A 25,322-nucleotide genomic window follows, 5' to 3' on the forward strand; every position below is an offset into this window, starting at 1 on the left:
AGTGCCAGCGCCGCCCCAATGATAGCAGGCAATGTAAGCGCCCTCTTGTGGCACATTTCCCTGGGGGTGCCATTAAGGCGCCCCCGCGGCGGCGGCAGGAACCATTGGCTCCCTGCTCGCGGAACGCGGAAGGCCTCAATTGAGGCTTTCCGCGTTTGGCAAGCAGTGAGCCAATGGTTCCCGCAGCTGCCGCCGCCACAGGTATGTGCGGAGCCTTGGGGGGGGGCAATTTCAGGGGGGGGGCACTAGGTTTGCCTATAAGGCGAAATTACCTAGGGCTAGTGCCACATACAAATATGTTTCAAGGTCTTGGTGGATGATAATCAAAAAACAGGTTGGTTGACAATCGCTGAAATCCAAGTAACACAGAAAGCTATGAGCAGTATGTCCAAATTTTAAAGAAAGGGTAAGAAACCATCTGCCCTTCAAAAATTGATGAACTACTATTCCCAACATACCTTATCATTGGCCAGGCTGACTAGAGACTGGCCAGAGCTCTGATCTAGGAAAAGGAAGCAAAACTGCAAGTCAAACCTAATCATAACATTCCATCAGACTGTTGCTGATTAATGAAAGAGAAATGGACACATTTGAGTACTTTATGCTTGTAAGCAGAAATGTAGATTATGATTATACAAATGTTAACATTTGAAAAGTGAACACCAGTTGTGCCTTGACAACCCTCAAACCTGTTTAAAATAGAGAACATGCCATTAAGCAACAGAATGGAGCACTCCCAGTCCAAAAGCTCTCTTAACAACCTCAAAGAAAGATTGTGATGAGAACATAAAGCTTTGAAGATGCTGGAATTGGATGTCATAGTTACAGACTATTCTGGGGTTTTTTATTCTTTCTTCTTCTAAACAATAGATCTAGTTAGTCTAATCATGATAACGCAGAGAGCTAGTTATAGTACATGAAGTTATCAGGTTCAAAGAATGTTTTACCAAATGTCATTAGACGGCAAGCGACTATTTTCCAAAGTACAGGTGCAACTGGCAGCCATTGCCATTTGCACCCATACCTTGGAAGGTCTGACTTGACCACAGTAGCCCATGCTTTTGTTACATCCTGAATAGACTACTGCGATGTGCTTTGCGTGGGGTTGCCTTTGAAGACTGTTTGGAAGCTTCCAATGTTCCAACGGATGACAGCCAGATTGCTAACCAGAGTGGGGTACAGGGAACCCTCCTGTTACGCTCAGCTCCACTGGCTGCCAATCTGCTACCAAGTACAAGTCAAAGTGCTGGCTTTAGCCTATAAAGCCCTAAACGGTTCTGGCCCAGCTTACTTGTCCAAATGCATCCCCCTCCATGATCCACCTCGACGGCTAAGATCATCAGGGGAGGTCCTGCTCTCAGTACATCTTCTTCTCAGGTGAAGCTGGTGGCGATGAGCGACAGGGCGTTCTCAGTGGTGGCACTTGTCTATGGAACTCCCTACCCAGCAAAATCAGATCAGCCCCCACCCTCCTGACCTTCAGTAAAAAAATAAAAAACATGAATATGGGACCAAGCTTTTAGCCAGTAACTCTAAGCAGTGAGGTAAATGACTACGAAACTAATACAATGACGAATGTATTATGATTTGGACTGCGTGATTTTAATTGATGTTTTAATGTTGATGTTTTAATTGTTTTGGATTTTAAGATGTTGTTTATTTATCGATATGTATATATGTGGCATCGAATTGTTGCCTTTGCAAGGCCGCTCTGAGTCCCCTTCAGGTGGGAAGAGCACGGTACAAGTGTTGTAAATAAATAAATATACTGTGCTCATGTGTTGCTTATTCTCGCCCGATTTACCTGTCCAAACGCATCTCCTGGGACTCCGGGTTTACAGGAGATAAAACAGATACAGCTTTTTTTTTACATTATGCAAAAGTTTAAAATATAACTGAAATAAAAAAAAATACAGAACATTAGAAGGAAGAACAACAAATACAGGAAGCACAGTACATTAAAGGTCTTTTACCTGTGCAATCAGCCCCCCAAATCCTGATGAAACAAAGGATCTTCACTTGTCTACAAAAAGATAGCAAAGAAGACACACAGCCCTACCTTTCTAGGGTGTTCCAGAGTAATCACTGAGAAGCCCCTCACCCCTATTTCAGAATGGTGAGGATAGAAAGTAGAGTATTCCAAATCATTATTCTAACCTTTTTCATTGTAAATGTGCTTACGTATCCTTCCAAAAATCACCATTGTTTGTTTTAACTATACATTTTGGGGGAAATGCTGTGTGTATATGAATAAGGAAAAGTGGGAAAGACTGGTGTGGGAACGGGGTGGGAAAGAAGGACTGGTAATGGGAAAAGATTGGAATGGGAAGCGGATGCAAACTGAATTTAATTTTCTATTTAAAAAGTTCTTTTTACTCTTAATTCATGTTACTATTAAGTTTAACGAATATGTTAAAATTTTTGATTAAAGTTTATTTTTAAATTAACACAGTTTATTATTCTTGAACCTTGTGGTCCCCACTAACAATAACAACAAAATCAAAGTGGTCCCTGGTCAAAAAAAGTTGGGAACCACTGTTCTAGGCTGATGGGGGAGACTGGCATAGCACCCCTGATGTGTCAAGTACTAGTAGCAAATTTGTGCTCATTGGCTATAATTGTTCCTTTCATTCCTGGAAATTCACCATTTACTAGCAGCCCATGGCTCAGATTGTAAAATACATTAGTCTCAAATTTACTGCACGCACACGCGACTATCTACTTCTCTTCCCGCCTGCGCACAAAACATCCATAGCAACGTGAGAGGCACAAAAGAGGGGTGAGACAAAGTCGGCAATCCCTTCCCTTTCGGTGGCCTTTTGTTTCCTATGGGAAAGACTGGTGCTCCTTCCCCGGACCACCACCCCCCCCCCCAGCCTTTGCTGCCTTCTCCAGATACATCTACACTGCCAGTTAACTCAGTTTGACAGCAATTGAACTGCCATGAGTGCTGGGTTGGTGTGCAGAGAGGTGAGGGTCCTGGTGGGGGCTTAAACAAGGGCTTTTTTCAGCCCCACGCCCTTCCGCCTGGACCCTCTCTTGGGTATAAGCCGAGGAGGACTTTTTCAGCCTTTAAAAGGGGTATACACACTATATTAAAATAGCTGAACATTCCCATAACTATCAATGTAATAATTACATAGCAGAACTCTGTCCCAAAATTTCATGGAACTGGTTTTCTTTAAAAGTGGTGTTAATCTGTGGCTTCCACTGCAAATATAATGCAGCAAAAAGATAATATGACCATTGTCTAATTTTTAGATAAAGTTTGAAAACAATCATCACCACTATAAATAAACTAATAAATAAGAAAGTGAACATGTAAACACTAAGAGGCATCTGTCTATGTTGGTGGTCTCAAGTTTGCTTCAAAGTCTGTTTCTTGAGACTGAGTCAAATGCAGATTTAAAATCTATAAAGGCTGTGTAAAGTGCTCCCTGGGAGGGAGAGGAATATTTTTCTACTAAATGTTGCAATATTAGGCCCTGATCAACAGTTGGGCATCCGATCCTAAAACCCTCTTGTTCCTCTTCTAAGAAGTTTTCTTCCTCCAACCAGCTTGCTAGTTTATCTAGATGTCTAGCATACAATTTGCTGATGATGCTTAGAAGCCTAATTGGTCTGTAGTAGGCAGTATCTAATCTATTGTCTTTTTTTATAAATGGGGATAATTATTGCAAGCCCCCAGTCAGATGGTATACAAGCAGACCAATCAAGCACATGAACAGGATTACTGGCACTAAGAGGGCAAGGCATGCAGCCCAACATCCCTACCAGCGAGAATGCTGGGAATGATGCTGGAATGCAGCAGCAAGCTGCTCAAGGAGCCATTTGACACATGGCCTGCCCCAGTCCACCTAAACCAGCTTGTCACCTTCTCAGGCAGCAAATAGATACTTCCTCATCCTCAGTGCTAAAGAAATGAGCCCAGATCAGCGATTCAAATCTGGTGAGCGGGGTGAGCTCCTGTCTGAAAGCTCTAGCTTTCCATGCGGGACATGAGAGAGCCTTCCACAGGATGGTAAGACATCTGGGCGTCCCTTGACCAACATCCTTGCAGACGGCCAATTCTCTCACACCAGAAGCGACTTGCAGTATGTTCTCAAGTTGCTCCTGACACAGAAAAAATTGCTAAAGAAATATTTAATTGTTTTCAAATTGTGGATGATTGAATCCATAGATGCAGGATCTGTGAGTGTAAAGGACCAACTATATGTATGTATGTATAGGTATGCAGATGACATGTTGTGTCTCTTTTCGGAGAAAACACGCGTGAAATGAATAAGAATATTTTTCATTGGCTCAGGCAGCAACATGACTGGGACTTGGCCTGTCCTTAGCATCAAAGAACTATTGCGCTCTCCAGAGAGGAAAAAAACCAGAAAGGCCACTTCCCCTTTAAGAAGGGAACGAAAGCTCCTCGACCAATGGGAATGGGTGTAATTTGCAGAACACCTGTAGCTCGCCCTTCTGTGACAAGTCCTACAGGAAGTTTTCCTTCCAGCAGATTCGCCGGAGGCAGCTATTCATTCCCAAGCGGGACCTTTCCGCAGCCCCGGCAGGCCCCAGGGAGAGCTGGCGGGCCCCTTCCCCCAAGCGCGCCACGAAGCCCGGGGCGGAGAGGGGGGCTCACCTGCCGGAAGCAGAAGGGCATGGTAAGCACGCTGACGCCCACGATGCTGTTCACGATGTTCATGATGAGGCCCCAGTTCGAACCCGAGGACTGGGCAGACGCCATGGTCTAGGGAGGCGAGGGACCGGTGAGGCGAAGAAGAAGGCGCAGGAGGAGCTGCTGGGGAAATTCACGGCTGCCGGTGGAAAGGGGGCAGGCAGGTGGACAGGCGCTATGCTTATGGGGCTGAGCGGGCGTCCCCTCCAACTAAGGTCCCCTCACAGACCGAACCGCTCCGCGCCCAGTTCCTCGTTCGCTTGCTCTGTTGGCGCTTCCGGGAGATGCTACACCAGCGAGAGGCCGCGCAGCCTAGAGCGGCCAACGGTTGCCACGGAAACTGCCCAGCGACGCCGCCGGAGTATGGCCGCGCCGTGACGTCACCACCGTAGCTGGCTGTGCTTTGCTTGCCCCGCTCCCAAGGGGCGGAGGGAGGGAGGGAAGAGGTTCAGTCTCCTGATTGGCCCTTCGCTGCCACGTCATCGTTTCGTGGTCTCCCTGAAATGGGTCACAGGGTTACTCCTGCCGGCGCCCTCGGCGTGCCTCTAGAGGTGGCAGGCAGGCCAATGCGCGGCTCCCACGTCGCTGCATTGGAAGCGGAACCCGGCTGAAGGAGGTGTGTGATATGATGTGTTGCCGAAGGCTTTCATGGCCGGAATCACTGGGTTGCTGTGAGTTTTCCGGGCTTATGGCCATGTTCTAGAAGCATTCTCTCCTGACGTTTCGCCTGCATCTATAGCAGGCATCCTCAGAGGTTGTGAGGGATATTAGAAACTAGACAAGGGGGGGGGGGGTGTTATGTATCTGTGGAATGTTCAGGGTGAACATTGAAGCTGAAAGACTATTCAATGTTAATCAAAGTGGCCAATTGCAACATTCACACCTGCCTCAAACAGACAAGAGTTCTTTCTCCCACCCCGCACATTCCACAGATATATAAACCCCACTTGCCTAGTTTCCAACAGATCCCTCAACCTCTGAGGATGCCTGCCATAGATGCGGGTGAAACACCAGGAGATAATGCTTCTGGAACATGGTCATACAGCCCGGAAAACTCACATATGACACCAGTTTAACTGCAATGGTTCAACACTATGGAATAATACTGGGAGTTGTACTTTTACAAAGTTGTTGGTGCCTCACCAAACTGCAGCTCTCATTATTCCTTTCAGGACAGTTAAAGCGATGTCAAACGGTTACATTCTGCAGTGCAGATGCCCCCACCCCCCAGGAAGTGTTTACAAACGTTAGGAGGCAACTTGCAAAGAAGTAGCCCTGTTTGGCTCTTGGCAGCATAAAAGAGAAGGAGGTGTAACGAATGAAATGCAATACACGTGGCAGCACTTTTAAAGTTACTTGGTATTTTTATTTCCACCTAAGCTCTGGTGGATATGAACCCCATTCTTCAGCTGCATTATAAAGTGACATTAAAGCCTTGGGGTATTGGGCATATTTATTGAGGTGTGAGAGTTGGATGATGATGATGATGTGTTGTCGGAGGCTTTCATGGCCAAAATCTGGCTACCAGTATTAACTCTGAAATCAGCACAGTAAATAAAGAACAACACTCAGAAAACAGGGGAATTCCATACAGGAAACAATCAGGTCCAGCTAACGCCTTTCAACAAAGGATTCCCCCAGGCAGGAAACAGCCATTCTTTGAAGCTGCCAGGTTGTTTAATGCTAATAAATAAATATGGAATGATGTGCAATGACTGTTGGATTGGCCCGGACTACGTTTGTGGATCACGTGATTAATTGTGAAGATACTGTTTTAGTTGTTTTAATTGTATTTTATACTTCCATTTTAAATGTTTATTTTATTGTACATTGTTTTTAAAGGCATCAAATAGTTGCCTATGTGTAAAGCTGCCTTGAGTCCCCTTTAGGGTTGAGAAAGGTGGGGTAGACGTGTCGTAAATAAATAATAAATAATCAAACTGGCTAATTGCATCATTCACACCTGCCTCAAAAAGAAAAGAGTTCTTTCTTCGACCCTGAACATTCAACAGATATATAAACCCCACTTGCCTAGTTTCCAACAGACCTCACAACCTCTGAGGATGCCTGCCATAGATGCAGGAAGAAACATCAGGAGAGAATGCTTCTGGAACATGGCCATACAGCCTGGAAAACTCACAGCAACATCATGATGATGATGATGGAGAAGAAGAAGAATATTTCTTCCCTACCTCTTCCTCTGGATTAAAGCAGGAAACGGCACCATACTAAATTACAACATGAACCTTTAGCTAAAAGAACATATAATATCAGTGCATATTAATCAGTACACAATTTAAAATTCATTGTTACTATTGCTGCTATTTCTTGTCCCTCTCTGTCGTTTGAAGCAGGGAACCTCAACATATGCAACATGAACTATTAGTTAAAAGAACATATAACATCAATTGACCACAGAATTTGCAAAATTGTCCATCTCACTACCAACCAATGCAGTTTCATCTCCATTTGAGGTGCCATTGATGCAATCCACAGTTAGACTTGTCGAGAAACACTGTGAGAAATGAAAGCCACTTCATTTCACATTCTTCTATTTGGAGAAAGTATTTGATCGCATCCCTCATGAAGTTATTTGGTACGCATTACGACAACATGCTGTTTCTGAAGAACTGGTCGATTGGGTCCTGATTTTGTGCAGCAATCCAAAAAGCAGGGTGCAGTCCGCTGCTGGCACATCATCGGAGTTCCCCATCACCACCAGTGTGCGTCGAGGCTCAGCCCTCTCTCCTTTTCATTGTTGTAATGGATGCAGTTACTAGAGATCTGCAGAAACCTGCACCTTGAACTTTGCTGTATGCTGACAACGTAATGCTTGCTGAGGACAAGGAAGAATTTGAATGTCAAATGCAAGCATGGTGTGACTGCTTGGCGCAATTCGATTTTCGCCTCAATGTCAAAAAGACAGAATACCTGACGACCAACAAGGAGGAGACTGGTACCATCCAAGCAGACAGGGTGGATCTCCCAAAAGTCAACAACTTCAAGTATCTCGGATCGATGATAACTTCAGATGTCAACCTTTTTGATGAAGTCAACTCACGGATTAATGCGACTTGGATAAAATGGTGTACTCTGCGTCAAGAAGATGCCTGATTACCCGAAATCAAACATCTATCAAACTGTCATAGGGCGGTATATAAATAAAATTTTATTATATTATTATATATAATATATGGAGCTGAAGGTTGGCCCTCAACAATCGGAGATGAGGATGCTATGATTTACACCTGCCGTCATACGCCTTGACCACATCCGCCATGACATCCGGCAATGATTTGGCATTACTTCAATTGCTGACAAACTACAAGAATCATGCCTCAGATAGTATGGTTAGACTCTCCAAGATTGCTCTTGACTTAGAAATTCCTAGCAAGAGACCGAAAGAAGACAAAAGCAACGCTGGCTGGACACGTTGCACAACGATCTGAAGACTGCTGGCATACACCATGATCAGGTCCACGACTAGGTAAAATGGCTCCAACAAACAAGTAAAGCGGACCTTGCCATCAAGCGGGACAAATGAAGAAGAAGGAAAAAGAAGAGGAAGAGGAAGAAGGGTATGCAATTTAAAATCCATAATTTAACATTTAAAAATCTCCTGCATAGGCCTGCCAGAAGAGACATGTCTTCATTGCTGTTTTAAATTCAGAAAGTGTTGAATCTCTTCCAGCCAGTCATTACACAGACTAAGTACAGCTGAAGAAAAAGTCCTCTGGTTGCCCGTTGCCCTTGCAGTCCTGGCTGGTTGGAGTAAATGTTCGCCACAAGAGTGGAGTGTATGAGGCAGATCTTATACAGAACATAACAGGTCAGCTGGGCATGCTAAGGCCCAAGTGGCAGAGGAGAAGCCCAGCCTTGCCCTGGGAAGCAGGGAAGGCCTTTGTAGGTTGCATCTGGCCTGCAGGCCTGTTCTAAGTTATAAGTCTCCACAGATCCTACTCAAAGATGATATTAGATTCATGTACAGAACAGGCTAACATAGTTATCACTTCACCTACTTCTGTGTGTCTGACAGAACTTACTCTAGCTCAAGAAAGATTATGTCATAATATTTTTAAGATGCCAAGAGACTCTGCATTGTTAAAAAGCAGAGGATCTTTGAGTCTGAGGAATACCTTGCCCTCCTTCTAGTAAGCACAGTTGACACTCTGTCCACTCACCACACTAGCTCTCCCTTCTCAGAGAGTCTGGGCTATCATTCCCTGGATGTTCAGGACCAGTCAAGCATTGGGTTGCTCCATTCCCTGAAGCAAGAGGACAACAGGTAGATGTGAGTCACGTGACAGAATATAGGAGTCAGATTTATGACATGGCATAGATTTTTTTTGTGTCAGGAGCGATTTGAGAAACTGCAAGGCACTTCTGGCGTGGGAGAATTGGCCGTCTGCAAGGACGTTGCCCATGGGACGCTCAGATGTTTTGATGTTTTTACCATCCTTGTGGGAGGCTTCTCTCCTGTCCCCACATGGAGTTGGAGCTGATAAAGGGAGCTCATCCGCGCTCTCCCTGGGTTGGATTTGAACCTGGTAGCCTTCAGGTCAGCAACCCAAATGACATAGATAAGACATGGTTATGGTAAAGAGCCAGATTGGAAAATGAGGAAGGCTGTAGTCTGCCTATGGCACAGAGGCAAACACATCCTAGCTTCCTGCCTTCAGCAGCACTCTAGTCCAGTTCAGTTACAGAAGACAAAACAAAATTAAAGGAAATGGGAGTAGGGAATAGGAGTTGCATCTTTCAAGTAGAATATGGTAGGTGGAAGGTTGATCAGGATCCAGTGGTAGATCACTCAGCAATTTGTTGTAGATCACCAAGGGTCTTCAACTACTACTAGCAGCCTATTAATTATGTACACAGGGCATAGGAAACGCAAGGTTTTTCACTGTTTATTTTAATACTGTTAATATTTAATTCTATTTTAATGTTTGAATATTTTAGATTTTAAATTGTATTGTATTGGTTTTACTGTAAGCCAGTCTGAGTCTCCTTTTGAAAGAGAAAAAGTGGAATATAAGGAAGAGGCAGCTCACAGGGATTTGTAAGGAATGTGCAAGCCATTTTGCAGTGGGTGTACTTGGGTTTCTGATAAAAGAAGACGTAGATTCTACAGTCCTAGACTCAGCTGTAAAGGAGTCAATGTCTTCACTGGTGGTTCACTTCTGCTCTTGACAAGATAGACCAGTTCTATAAAGCAATAACCTCACAGAACACAGAAGAGAATAAACGAGAACCCGTCATTCCTTCCTCTGTGTGCTCTGGTCCTAGAGAAAAATGTCTTGGATGAAAGTCCAGTTGATTTCAATTAATTTACTTATATGCAAATGTGCACATGCAAGTGTGCACATGATTGCAGCCTGGGGCTACAGAGGCAGCTGGGTGTGTATACTAATAGGAACAGAAGAGCTAGCAATAAAAGAAACTGTTCTGCAAAATATTATCTCTCAGCCAGCCTGTCATTTATTATTTGTGGAAGCCTTTCTTACAAATAGCTTTGGGAAGTGTGCAAAATTGGAAGGGGAACCTTTAAAACAGGAGAGAGACCATAGAGATTGTGTAACTTTTCCTAAGCATCTGAGCTCAAGGTTATGGGACTAATCACTATGGGCCAAGTTGAGTGGGTAGGTAGGAAACCCCCCCACACACACACACAAAATAAATAAACATGCAATCAGCTCTAGAACTAGCAAATCTTCTCCATTTGAACCTTGAAGGCCCCTAGTACCTTTGTTAAGTATGAAGTAGTCTATAAACTAGTAAAATTACATAATCACCAGTCAGGTGGTTCACTTTTGTTGCAGTATAACATTTCAAATAGGAGGTTTCATATTAAAATGCACACTCTTGGGTTGTGATGCAATTCTCCATTTAGCAAACAAAGGTATGCTGAACCATTTTCTCTGACAAGTCAATTTTCCACATATCACCCTCTGCCCCAATGTAATTTAAACAGGCGGCCTCACCTGCAACCTGAAGCAGTACAATCCAAGAAAAATTTTGCAGTTTGATCCCCATAATACACAACTCACATTAATTTTAGTAATATCCAAAGACATGGCCATGTTAGCCTATCTCAGAATTAAAAAATACAAAAAGCTCCTTCAGTTCCTTTGAGAATAACTGGAAAACAAAATTTTAGCAGATGTGTTCATGGACTTCAAGTTATGCCTGCATCTGGAGTCCATGAAAGCTTATGCTGTAGATTTAAATTGTCTCAAAGATGCTCCAGGATTCGACTTTATCTTTTTTATTTTCTTGTATAGGATAACTTCCTAGAAATAATTTATGCTAATACCGACTAGATAACAATTCCTAAATTAACCAGGTTGGTTAGTTCTAGGACCATTTCTTGGTGAGTGGGTGATGCTTATTTTGTGTTGCTCTGTCTGCTGAATATTGAAGAGGCCCCATGCCTTTAGATTAACACCAAAATAACTGTCGTCATTGATCTAGTGAGTAATAATTCTGAAACAACATGCAGCATGTTACTGAAAACTCTGGAGTGGGAAAAAGGAAATGTTTCAGGATACTACATTATTACTCTCATTAATTGCATGGTTGTGCCATCTTTAAATTAAATGTTGGAGCCCCCAGATGGCGTAGTGGACTAAGTGACTTGAAGGTTGGGTTGCTGACCTGAAAGCTGCCAGGTTCGAATCCCACCTGGGGAGAGTGTGGATGAGCTCCCTCTATCAGCTCCAGCTCCATGCAGGGACATGAGAGAAGCCTCCCACAAGGATGGTAAAAACATCAAAAAACATCAGGGTGTCCCCTGGGCAACGTCCTTGCAGACGGCCAATTCTCTCACTCCAGAAGCAACTCCAGTTGCTCCTGACACGAAAAAAAAAATTAAATGTTATCTATCCTAGGATACAAACTACTTGCAAAGAGCATAGATACACCTAACATTACCAATTACAACATTTACTTTGCCAAGATAAAGCAGATTTTCCAGAGACCAGGGAAAGACAAGCATTAATCCGGAATTTATTATTTTTTCGGCCTGCCTTATGGAACTTCATGTTACTATCCAAGCCACTGGTTTAACCCAAACTGTCACCACTGAATTGTTGGTATGGTCCACATATGTGCTAACTTCTTGATCTGTTTAGCTTATCTTACAGTGTCATCATGCCTATGCAATATTTACTTTTTAATGCAAGCCTAGCCATATATTCTAGGCTACATATTTAGTGTATACTCGTATAATGCAGTTTAACTGCAACAAAGTGCATTATATCAATGCATTGTATGGCAGTGTAGATGGGACCTACGTGTGAACAAAAGCAGGACTATTTTATTCACTTTACTTTTGATGAGGGATGAACAGGAAGAAGGACTCAGACCTCATCTATACTGTCATTATAATGCAGATTGAACTGCATTATATGAGTCTACAGTACACTGACCATATAATTCATTTCAAATTGCATTATTTGGCAGTGTAGATGGGGCCTAAGCCAATATTACCAAAATATCCCAATCCAGAGTTCCTTCCTCATTATCTTAAACCTCAAAGAGTTTCCTTGTTCACTTCAACAGCATGGGCAACTTCATAGAAACAAAAGTCTGTTTTGTAGTAAGTAGAAGGAGCCTGTGAAAGAACAGAAGATCAAAACTTGTTATGTTCTAGACCTGATATGCAGATTTATTAGCTTGTGTCTGTAATTTCAAACATTCTGCTTGCCTTTCTCTACTTTGGCCTCTGGTTTAAAAAACCACACCCTGAACTCAATTCTATCCTCCCTCCCCCCCCCCAACACACACACACACACTTTATCTGTTTCCGACACATGCCAACAGCTGTTTGAAGTTGCCTCTTCTCCACATCAACAAAGTTTCTGCTCCAGCCAGGTACTGACACTGATCTTTAATAAACTTGCCAGAATTTTCAAACATTCAGAGAGAAAGGGGGTGGGGAGCAAGAGTTTGGCAATTGCCTTTCCCTGCATGCCCCCCTTCCCTTCCCTTCTATTTATATAACCCCCAAAGTCATAAAAATGACAACACATCCAATTGAAGGGGATGGATATAATTTACCGCCAGCAGCCCCTATAAAACCACAGATGTGCTATAGCCTGGGACTTCTCAATTAGATTATATGCTAAAATGAAATTCCATGGAAGCTGTCCCAGGACTGATGGCTAGGTTTAACCGTGGAGTCCCAAATAAAAGATAAGCAAGCGAAAGGTCCAGGGAGCAATTCTCAATCCACCCTGTAATAAGCAATCTCAGAACAGGAGTGTTCCCCATCTTTGTGTTACTTGATTTGACAAAGAAGGTTTAGGAACCTGATCTGAACAATCCAGCACTAATTGCAACTACAGTATTCCATGTTGCAATTGTATTCTTAGTTCTGTGGACAGTTCATCAGGTGGGCATACAATCTACTCCTGGGGACCATAACCAATACGGTAGAATCTTTGAGAACTTGTGCTCTTCTGGTATATCCTTTGAGAGTCCAGAATCATTTTCACATTGTACGAAATGGTACAGTGGGACTTTAGGAAAGGTGCTTTTGAAAATCCCAATGCTATTAATGGAGAAAGGCAAGTAACTATTCAGGGGGCTGAAATCCTACCACTTGGAATCCCTAGTTGGCTCTGGAGATCTCACTAGACATTGTAAAATAAATTAAGGAAGGCTAGTGCAGTCAAAGTACATTAGCAAACCCAGAAACTTAATTAAAAAAATCACAAAATTGGTGTGTTTTCTATTGTGGTCAACGTGAAGACGAGAAACAAAGTCTTGGTCACAATATGTCAAATATTTAGCTCCCAATTGATTTTTGGGAGGAGTTTTTAAATTTTTGACAGATTTAACATATATCTGCAGAACATTTCCATTCAAATCTGGGACTGATTGACAAACAATGATGATTTTTAAATTGCCGGTTCTGTTTCATTTAGCATAGAACCTTGTAGGAAATTTTAAGGGCTGTAGCTGGTAATATTCAAATTTTAGTTTGCTTCAGATCATGAAATTATGAACATAATTTGGGAAATGCCAGATACATTTCTGAGCAAATTATAATCTTTTAATGGTATACTGTGTAGCTGATGCTAACTTCTATGTTTCTGTAATGTTACAGAAGATAAATGGACCTGCCTAAAAAAAGAATATAGTTGTCTTATGGTAAGTCCAATAATATCTGAATAGTAGTGACTCTTGAGGGGTTCCTCTATGTAACCCTAGTAAAGACGAACGAAGCCATGCTTTATTGCAGAAGGTGATTATTCCTGCCAATACTGCATCTTCATCATAGGTGTGAGGTTAGGCTATGGCGATCTACAGCCCTGCCAACCTATGTGCCTCAGCCTTATGTCAGCCTGCAATTCGGGTGCTAAATTTTCTTCATCATCATCTTACTTGAGGAGGTAGCTAGCTTTTCCCCTCAAGATTGTTACTAGGCTGCCATGGAGGCCTGGGGATATGCTGGAGTTCTGTAAAGTGGCAGATGTTCCTTTTTCACAGCTGTGCATCTGGAGCTGAATGGTGCTTGACAACTTCTAGTCAATGATTGTCTTTAGGGGTATGGCATGCTCTTAGGCTGTGCCTTGCAAAAGACTAATTGCACAAGGAAATAGTGACTACTTACTTACACAACAACCAAGAAAGTAAGTAGGGTTCTACCCGTGCTCCACAGTGTGCTTAGTTTTATACTATGTATGTTTTTATTTTTTTAATGGATTTAAATTTTAGGTATAACTCGGTTAACTAAGCCTCTGACAAAGAAGTCTATTTAACGAAGTCTTTTTAATGAGAGCCCAGCTCAATATCCTGTTGTCTGTTAGCTGGAAGTGTTCTGCAGCATTGGCACTGGGAAAATGGTAGAGGAAGGCTGTGGAAAGAGAGACATTCAGTTTTGGGTTGCAATAGCATGCCTCCAGTAAAGGGGAAAGAATGGGATTCCATTTCAGCTGATCATACTGTAGCAGTATGCACTTATGTCAAGCAGGGGAAGTAAACAGCTGCCTCCAGAGTTATTGTGCAAAGAGTAAAATAGAAAGAAGGGAATGGCAGATTAGCCTACCTCACCAGGTAACCTGGAATTTTAAAAAAAGCACAGATCTGTACATTTTGTCTCTAACTCATAAGAAAAGTACAGGCTGTTGAAAGGGGGGGGGGGAAGCCATCCTATAGAATGCATTTTGGAAGGAGCTTTCAAGTAGCATCTAGAAAATTGAAGAAAAAAATAGTTATGCAAACTTTACCTGGTTGTTTAATTTCACACTTGCATATTGTCAGTTTTGGATAAAAGGTTTGCAGAAATATATTGAACTGCTCTTCTTTTCTGTGATGTAGGATTTTTTTCCCATATTCTTTCCATCTTATTTATACATCAGACACCAAAGCTTCTGTTAAAGAATGAAAAGACTAGGAACATATTTATTTTGCTAACTGAGGTATATTAGTATTTGAATTCTTTTAAATGCCCTCAGCTTGTTTAATTTTGGTTTATTCTCCATACATTCAGACTTGCTTCTTTTGATATACAGAAATATTTGTATTAATAAACAACATTTACTAATCTATCTTATTATTAAATAATAATGAAACAAATGCATCCATTTTGACCTATTGAAGGAAAGACATGACAAAAGGGAAGAGACAGAACACTGCTAACATCCCCTTCTAGATCACTCATAGTGGCATCCACTCAAATGACTGGGTTTGTAAAAAATGGCCTTGTCCACTGGGCCACTGCACTGCGTCTGGAGCTCTGAAAATCAATCAAATGTATTTCATTGCTGGTGAGGGCTGGTGTTGGGTCCATGCAGCCGCTCAGTTGCTGACGCAGTAAGACTGTCACCAGTTAGAATTTTTACCGACCTCACCAGAATATTGTGCTCTTAGCCAGTTGACAGAGCTGGAAAAATCAAGATTGGGGATTTAGGGAAGGGGGACGTAGACAAAACATTCTTAATGTTGGAACACATTTCTCTTTTTTAGAGAGAAAAAGCAGGTTACAAATAACAAATACACATAGCTGGTATGATAGCTCTGCTAGGTAAAGATATTGCATGAGGATAGTGGGTTTTTTTTGGTGGCCTGCTACAGGAAGCTTTGGTCTTGTAATAGGAATGTGCAGCACTGAAGCATTATGGCACCCTTTTAGAGTAAATTTACTAAAACTATATATGTGGGTATGTATGTTGATATCCCAAAGAAAAGTCAGAGCATCTCTTCCTTTTCCAAGTATTCTGTGCCTACATTTCACCCAAAATATGGATAAAATAGGTATAGGAGACCAGATTTCACAATACAGGGAGTCCCCGAGTTGCAAACGCTCATAGCTAAGAACAAGGGTGAGACAACAAGAAGTGAGAGAAATCCTGAAAGAGTTATCATGGAGAAAAGGTGTCTCTTTTAAAGCTGTACCCTCAATCATTGTTTTCACATCAAGCCAAATTTTTCATAACCCAGTTATCACAGGGACAGAAAGAGAGGTGAAATCTTCTGAACAGGGGCACCGACAGCAAAACAAACTCACCCCTATGTTATCTAAAGTTTTTATATATAGCTTAGGTGTTACACTTACAAAATGTACCTGTTCTGACTTACATACAAATTCAACATAAGAACTAACCTATAGAACCTATCTTGTTCGAAACTTGAGAACTGCCTGCACAGTGGAACAATCCCTTTTGTAAATCAGTCATTTTACTTGTTCAGCGGCATGTTGCTAATTAGATCATTTTAAAGGCATTTTTTTCTTATGGGCTGAGAGGAGAAACATAAAAACCAGAAATATCCTCTTTTTAAAGGGACTTTCCCTGTGAGTTCTGCCATGTGGATGATGGTATTTTGTTTTAAAAACCATTTGCTCATTGGAGTGCTTGGCTAGAACTCATACAGGAAAACAACATAGAACTTCATCATATGGAAGTTTTCCTTTGTTTCTGCCAGTTTCTACACACTTCAAAGACAGACTCCTACAAAGCTCATCAAATGACACAGAACTGCTTCTGGTGGTTGCTCATTGGACTCTGTGTCTGGAGCGTGTAGAAACAGGAGGATTTCAAAGACTACAGAAATTGACTCCACTCCTTTTCCTGGGCATAGAAATGCTTAAAACTGGGTATTTTTGCTTGTGATGGGAAGTGGTAGATTTGTCTGATTACTTTGTGACATTTTGGTGTGGGCGTTCATGTGGGCGGTCTACTATTACTCCTTCTGTTTCTATCAGTGGTTAAAAGATTGTGTGGGTACCACTGAAAGAAGTGTTTAAAAAAGTTTCCCTATCTCCTTTAGCATAGGGTTTAAGGGGAATGATCCCATGGAAAGTGGTGTTTCAAAAAGGATGCCTGTTTCAAAGGGTATGCTGGTATCCTTGAAATGGTTGAGCTAGAAAGGGAAAGAGGCGATCCTTTGTGATGGGGGCGAGTAAATTTACCATCTTAACCCCATGAGAGGGATATCTTTCACAGAGTGGCCCGTTCCCATGCCAAGGCCTAGGCTAGATGCCAAGGACACCAGTCTCCTAATGAAGTGTAGTGCAGCTAAAATTAACACATTTGTAGATCAGCCCACACTGGCTTGCTGGCCTTGTCCCAGAGCTTGTAATACACAGCTTGTTCGGGGGCATTGTTACATAAGAGCATGCGTTTATTGCTCATTTATAAACTGGAAATTGTGATCTTTAAATCTCTACCAACAAGCAGGTAACATAACAGTATTACTGTATTAATATTGCAAGGCATATAGTGAAGCAAATGAACTAAAGAAAAGAAAATAATCTATTGAGCATGGAACATTCCTAAGCTCATTTCCTGGGCATACAGGCTGTTGAACTCAATGGTGTTATTTCTAAGCAGTTCAAGTATGATTTCCATTTTGAATCTGAGGTCAGTGTCTTCCTAGTCCAAGCTGCTTCCACCACTGAATGTCATAAATCCCCTTTTCCAAACAACTGTGCTACCCCATTCCTAGAATAGATGCTGGATTCCAAACAGGGCAGGACCAGAGTGTGTTTTCTTTGGCAGACAGAGAATTAATTTATATGTCTTGTGTCCAAATCTGAATTTATCTGTTTGTAGAACCATCCCAGCTTGCATCAATCAGGCTGTCTTGGCTTCTACCCACATTAGAGTCTGTATATGGCATCATAGTCACAAGACTCCATCAGGGCACATAAAAAGCATCCTAAGGTTAACTTTTCCCCTCATTGGTAGTCTGCATGTAGGTATGGTTTGCCTTTGTATATGAGAAGCAAGGCCCAACTATTTATTTATTTTATTGACTTTGTTTTATATCCCGCCTTCTCTCCTTCATAGAGAGACACGGAGCGGCTGATAAATAGTGACCTGTTGATAAATTCACATCCACATTGCAAAGTAGGAAATGTTATTTTAAAAAAATGACAGCATCCAGAAGCACTCAGTCGAATTAAAGGATTTTGGTAGTCATAATCAGAATAATAACTTATTCTGGTTCTGTGGGAAGTTCATAATTATTGTCCTTTTCCCTTTCCTCCCCCCCTCCTCTCTTCTTGCTTTCCTATTGTATTATTTCATTTTTGTATTGAGTGACCTTGGTGTGAGTATAATTGCTATGGCTTAGTGTACTGAAGCTGGGAAACTTCCTGGGACTTTCTCAATTTTTTTTACATGAGAACAAGCATGGTGTTGTGGTTTGAGTGTTGGTCTGCAGCAGCATTTGAATCCCTCCTTGGCCATTGAATCTCATTTGGTGATCTTGGCAAAGTCACACTCTCTCAGGGTTCAGCTACATTATAGAATGAATACCGTTTGACACCACTTTAACTGCCATGGCTCAATGCTATGTAATCCTGGGAGTTGTAATTTTTGAAGATTTTTAATCTTTTCTGCCAGAATGCTGTCCCTTACTAAACTAGAATTCCCAGGCTTCCATAGTGTTGAGCCATGACAGTTAAAGTGATGTCAAACTATATTCATTGTACAATGAAGATGCACCCAAAGCCTGAGAGGAAGGCAAAGGCAACCCCTGTCTTAACAATATTGTCAAGTTCACCATAGGGTCACCATAAGGTGGAAATGGCTTGAATTAATACCCATATGGCTATGTTTGCGCTGTGATGACTAGCAGGTGGTATGCAGAGAGGGAAGTGTCGTTTTTCTTCTCTGGCAAACTTTGAATAGTAGGGAAGCAGCACCAAACTTTTAAATGACTAAGACTAACTGTTCAGACTCCTAATTTTGGACACTCCTGTGAAACTACTCATAAGCAATGTGTTTCTCTCTAGTCTGCAGAGGATCATGATGTTGCTTTTCACCCTCTAAGACAGTGGTTCTCAACCTGTGGGTCCCCAGATGTTTTGGCCTTCAACTCCCAGAAATCTTAACAGTTGGTAAACTGGCTGGGATTTCTGGGAGTTGTAAGCTAAAAACATCTGGGGACCCACAGGTTGAGAACCACTGCTCTAAGAGTGGATCAGGATTGGAACACTGCTGCCTGTCCCTTTAAACAGTGGTTTCCATTCAGTGTCAAATTCCACAGTGAAAGAATAAAAAGAGACTAGGCTCCATGTGGCATGCAATAGTGAAACACATTTATTCTTCATAAAATAGGTTGGGCTTTTTAAAAATACTTTTTGACTATTGCATATAGCATGTGGAGCCTACTCCCCTTTCATTCTTTTGCTGTGATTACGTACTTTTTACTGCTTTGTTTTGTTCCTGTAAACTCCACAGCACCGGAATGCTTGGTAACCATACATCCCATTTTACAAAGAAAGGCATCCCTTAGTTCATTTGAAGGGCTGTCAGAAGACACTCTCGATATGAAGGATGGTCCAGTTTCAGGCCATTTTGAAGATCAAGGTCCTTCAGAAGCGACAGCTGCAAGGGACTTGAAACCACCGATCAACAGTTTGCATCTGTTGACAGTTTTGTGGAGAGTAAACTGTAAATGTGGAGTCAATATTGTTATCTGTTTATTTGTTTTATCTACAAGTACTGAAGAAAAAAACCGAGCCTGAGTTTTAGGTCATAGGACTGGCAATTTTAAATAAATTGTCACTTAATTTAAAATAAATAAATAAAGATTTTGCATCTGTGCATCACTCCAGAAGCGACTCAAGTTGCTCCTGACACGAAAAAAAAAATCTGTGCAGTGGGTCACCTGGCCGCAGGATTCCACACCAGCTGAGGTTAATTGGCTTTCTATTGAAATTGCAATAATTGTTTCTAAATGTATATTTATGTAGGTAAAGGTAAAGGTTTTCGTAGACACCTCCAAGGTCATGTGGCCGGCATGACTGCATGGAGCGCCGTTACCTTCCTGCCGGAGCGGTACCTATTGATCTACTCACATTGGTATGTTTTCGAACTGCTAGGTTGGCAGGAGCTGGAGCAACAGCGGGCGCTCACGCTGCTCCCCGGGTTTGAATGTACAGTCAATTCTTTAGTACCATGGGATGCATTAGATCAGGTATGGGGAAACCCAGTCTTGGGGGCTGGATGCGGCCCCTTGGGCTCTTTTCTCAGGCCCTCCTCTCTCTCACCATCCTATCCTTCCTTCCTTCTCCCTTTCCTTCCTTCCCTCCCTTCCTTACCTCCATCTTTCTTCTTCCTCCCATCCTCCCTCCCTCCCTCCATTCATTCCACTCTTCCTTCCATCCTTCTCTTCCTCCCTTTCTTCCTTCCTCCTTTCCTACTGGGGGATGTTTAGCTGAGAGAAGAGAAGGTAGAGAAACATGAGAAGCATGTTTCAAGATTTCAAAGGGAGTCCCATTCAGGAGGAGGGAGGGGGAAAACTGACCTTCTGCTGCTCTAGAGACCAGGGAACAATGGGTTCAAATGGCAGGAAAAGAGATTTGACTGAAAAGATGAGGAAGAACCTCCTGGAGAGTGGTATAGGCTGTCTTGGAGTGTAGTGGAGTCTCCTTCTCTGGAGGCTTTTCCGTAGAGGCTGTCTATTGGGAGTGCTTTAATTGTTCTTTCTTGCATTCAGGGGGTTGAACTGGATGGTCTTTGGAGGTCTCTTCCAACTCTAGGATTCTAGGACTATATATCAGAACTATAAATCTTTCCTGTCCACCATCTTATCCTGATCAAGACCAAACCTTTTGGGATCCAAACGTTTTCCGTCTTTCCTTCACTTTCTGCCTCCGAAAGAGAAGCGGAAGGGGAGGAAAAGGCATCCAAGATTGAGACTCCACCACATTCCGAAGCAGTGTGTTCCACTGCCGAATAGCTCTTACCCTAAAGAAGTTCTCCCTAATACTTAGGTGGAATTTCTTTTCCTGTAGTTTAAATCTGTTGCTCATTCTTGATCTGTTTCTGTGTGTGTGCACCCATGTGTGCATACACACACACATACCAATAGAGGTATCCTGCTGCTTTCTAGGACATAAGAAAACTGGTTCCTTTGCTTTGCTTTTATCCCCCAGGCCATGAGAAAAATCCAGATGAACAGTTTGTATGTGCACACATAAACACACACACACGGCCACATTGTGTCAGATTAGCTCTGCATGAGCCAACAGCACACTCCCACTGGAACAAACTCCATGCCGCTTGTATAATTTGCAGCAATTGCGCTGGCTAACCACAAGAATTTGTTCTACAAAAGGTCTGCAGGGAGGCGGGCCATTTCTGCCTAATTCCCTCCAGGTGCCACTCAAATTCTTCCCTCTGAAGTTCAGGTCCCATGAATTTATTTATTATTTTAAAAAATGTACTTACTATTTATTCATTTTGGTGTGTGCAAGCACATCTTCTCTTAGATAGCTCCATATTTAGAACAGGTGTGAAAGTGATGAGTTTTACTCAAAGGGCACATTAATTCTTTGCACATACACACTGCCACATTGTGTTGCAGATGCAATTTGTATAGTTAAGTTCCTTGGCCCTTAATTTCTTCATCATCTCATTGAGACTGTACATACATGCTTTTTATGTATACATCCTAATACTGGTTAGCCAAAACATCATAAATGTGATAGGTCAAAATACAGTGGAGTGGGGCATGAATCAAAGTCTTACTTGTTTCAAGTCACAGATCTTCTTCAAAATCCAATTCAATTCCAACTTCCCATTTGTGTTCTTCCATTACATTTCCTCATTGTTTGCTATTTATTGTCAACTCTGCTTTTGAAATAATATCTAACTCCCAGAATCCTGACTCAGCATGGCCACTGGGGATCACAGTGCAGGCTTTGCGGTAAATACACAGCTCTGTCCTCAAACTTCCCACCTTTGTGCTACTCACAGCAAGCTCCTTTTGCAGACTGGCTGCCATGTACAGAACCTGATACATTAAAGACATACAAATATAGGTCTCCTCTAGTTTAAATAAAATGTAAATTTCTGAATATATTACATACTTCTGGATTAAGGTGAAACTCATTCTCTGTAGCAGAGAGAAGATAGATTTCATGATCTATGTATGTTCCCGTGTGCGAGTCAGAAGATTAATCCAATGACAAAAGGCAATATTTTGTTGAGACAACTTTTATGACCCTCCTTTCCTTTCCTTTCCTTTCCTTCCTTCCTTCTATGCTAGAAAAAAAACTGTATTGTACATGGCAAATGGCTGAAACATATGAACACTGTTCTTCAGAAGATAAGGCAGTGGCATGCCTACATTGAAGATCTAGATTCTGCCATAACATGTGAATCTGATGGACTTAAATGTTACATTTTAATACATGGGGACTAAAGCTGTTAAGGGTAGGACATGCATTTCTGTCTTTATAAAATGGGAGGGAATCATACAAATCGAGGGGACTGGACCAATAAAAGATATAATGGGAAAGGGAGTATGACTTTAGTCTAGGAATCTCAGTGGGGTGGATGCAAACAATAAGAAGGCAGGATTAGCTCCCCATCCATTCTTTAACATTTAAGACCTAGAAACCTCTTTTTTTCAAAACATGTTCAGGGAAACAGAAGACGTCAGGATGCTGAATACCGTGGTTCATGGCAATTTGAGCACTTGCACATCGTGACTATGGATAATTTGCACATAACCTCGGAGTCTGTGGGTCACCATATTGCTGAAAAGATGAGGGTGGGGACTGCTTGTGTTACATGAGCTGTTAAATAGACTTACTCTCTGGCTTACAATAACCCTGGCCATGGCTATGATGCTCTTTTACATGATCACCAAAAGAGCCAGGGGCTGTGTGGGACAACAAATGAAGTTCTCAATGTCAGTCTTTTTTCTGCCTTGTTAGGGGCAGATGCCAGTGTTTCTTGCATGAATAATTAAGTCTGCCTCGTTCCCAATTGCTTTGCAATATTAAAAAATAATTGCCACCAGCCCCTCTTGTCACTGCTACCTGATGAAATGTCCTTTTTATTGATCAGAGTTGCTCTCAAATGCCATTATTCAGCTTCTCCCAACAGCTTACAGGAGGCCTCGTTTGTCTTGATCACAGAGCCAATTGTGTAGTTTTTGCCTGCTGGGAGCTGTCCCCACTTACCGAAATTTGCAGGGAATGAGTAACCTCCTCTTCCAGGGTTTAATAAGAACAGGTAGTACAGAAACTATAGTTTTAATGGCTCCATTCTCTCGCCTGTCTACAAGAGGAAAATTCCTCTGTGTTTCTACCCCTTTCCACCTGAAGAGATGGTCAGACTGGAAGCTTCCCCCACATTCCCAAGCATTGAGCTTTTAATGTCTGTGTGACAGAAATTCATCAAGAGAAACTGCCCACACCATGGTAATACACACAGTGGGGTGGGTGGATATCTGCTGTTGGATTTCAGTTTTCTATAGAGCAAAAAATGCAGCAGTCTTGTTACAAAAAGTATGGTGATCCTAGTAGATAGACCCAAAAAATCCAGAAAGGGGTCTTGCAACTCTACTTGGCTATCAGCAATTCTGTGAAACTGTCAAGTTTTTAGAGGAGGGACACCACACTGAAACCAGGACATTTGCACCACGGCTTTCAAACAGTAATGGGGAAATGATCGACTCATAAAAGCTGGTGGACTAATATTCATATGCTGCTTTAAGAGTATGAGTAGTGATGGCTGGCCTTTGGGGTTTGTAGGTTGGGTGGTTTACCATGGTGCCAAGCTGAGGGGGCCACTAAACAGAGCTGAATTAGTTCTGAAAGCAGAACAAGAAATCAGGAATAGCTTGTGCATGGTCCATTGCATAAATATTGCTAAAGAAAGGCTTAGGATAAGATCTGTTTCACTGCTATCTTTTGTAATTCTGCAAAACCAATACAATTTGGCAGCACAGTATTGTGGGAGGGGGGCATCTTGGCATATAGTCCTAGGGTAGACTGGCATTTTATCCCTGGCCTCCATGAAACAAGCCCCTCATCTCAATTCTTTATGTATCTAACTCCTCCCCTGAGCTTACCACATTGCTCAGCAGAGTTCATACTATTTTCATGAATAGGAATATGTGTGTGTGTGTGTGTATTAGCACATAGGATCACACCTTTTAAAATCTCAGCATATGAGACTCTTCCCAGCTATGGCAAAATAAATATTTACGTTGTTGCATGTGAATCAAAGTTTATGCTAATTTGAATTTTATATGATTGTTGAAAGCATTGATATATGTTCATTCTGAAAAGAAAAGACTAAAGTAATTAATTTTGCTCCTTTACTTAGGCATAAGTTCTCTTTAAAATGTATCCTTGGGATACTAGTGGCACAGTTTTTGCTTATTAGCTAGACCTACATCCTAACTGCAAGAAAAATATGAAGGACATCTATCATTCTGCTGGATCAGAAAGCAAGGAGGAGTTGCAGGCAAAAATTTCTCCAGGCAGTTCAGGCATGCCATAATTCATCCATGGGACCCACAGGTTTATATAAAAAGTAGGGGCCTGGGGTCACACTTCCCCCATGTGCCATAAACCAATGGTCACTAGGTCTCTCTTATAGTAAGGGAAGTCTCTTGTTTGCAGATTGAAAGGATTGCCCTTTATAGGACTGGCAGATGTCCTTATTTAAACTTCGAAAGGCTTCTACTTTTATATAGATTGAACAAAATGTCACAAAATACTATATTGTAGGCTCTTCATAAATGAAAATATGTGCATCTGAGAGAGTTGAGCAGACAGACAACTCCAACATGCTCTGGCCCCAGTGCCTGATGAAAAGCCTTCCGTCCATCCCAGCTGCCACTGCCTTGGCCTCATTAACAGGAGAAACTGTGTCTGTGTCAGTATAACCAGGGCTGGCCCAAGGACACATAGAACCCTGGATGAGGAATGCATTTAGAAACCTCTTCCACTCTCTGCTTTGTGGGGCCACTCAATGGATTTATGTATGCAGAGGTGTATTTATCAGCTAAGTAAGACCAGATTAGCTCAAGAATCCCCTGCATCCGTATGAAGCTGCTCAATAATTAAGATTAATTTTAGAACAGCTATATTCCATCCTATCCTTACAAGAAATTCGACAGTGGGAACAAATGTTGGATTCATTTTGTCAATGGAGTCAAAGCTACAGTATGTCCTCCTAGCAAAACCCCCTTCTCTCTGCTTTTAAGATCTATTGGACATTTTTTTATTGTTTAGCAAGCTTTTGGTGCTTAATGATTTGCTGCTTTAAGACATTTGAAACTTTGCTGTTTTAAATTATGATTGTAATACTGAGTATTGTGTATTGTTCTCAGAAATATTACTTGTTTTTGATGTTATGACGTTTTAGAAGACATTTTGAAAGCCTTTTCAGAA

The 25,322-nt window shown here is 41.9% G+C and overlaps 1 protein-coding gene and 1 pseudogene across 1 annotated transcript in view; one reads left to right on the forward strand and one right to left on the reverse strand.

The window, feature by feature from the left end:
• Positions 1-5,017, reverse strand: part of slc38a10 (solute carrier family 38 member 10) — a 114,200-nt gene extending 109,183 nt beyond the window's left edge. Inside the window, exon 1 of the mRNA XM_003217105.4 lies at positions 4,634-5,017. Coding sequence (XP_003217153.2) covers positions 4,634-4,738 — 105 coding nt within the window. The 5' untranslated portion in view covers positions 4,739-5,017. The remainder of the gene's footprint in view (positions 1-4,633) is intronic.
• LOC103277816 (uncharacterized) lies at positions 4,954-8,623 on the forward strand (annotated as a pseudogene).
• The last annotated feature ends 16,699 nt before the right edge of the window (positions 8,624-25,322 follow it).

Source organism: Anolis carolinensis, chromosome 2, assembly GCF_035594765.1.
Source record: "Anolis carolinensis isolate JA03-04 chromosome 2, rAnoCar3.1.pri, whole genome shotgun sequence".
Lineage (NCBI taxonomy): Eukaryota > Metazoa > Chordata > Lepidosauria > Squamata > Dactyloidae > Anolis > Anolis carolinensis.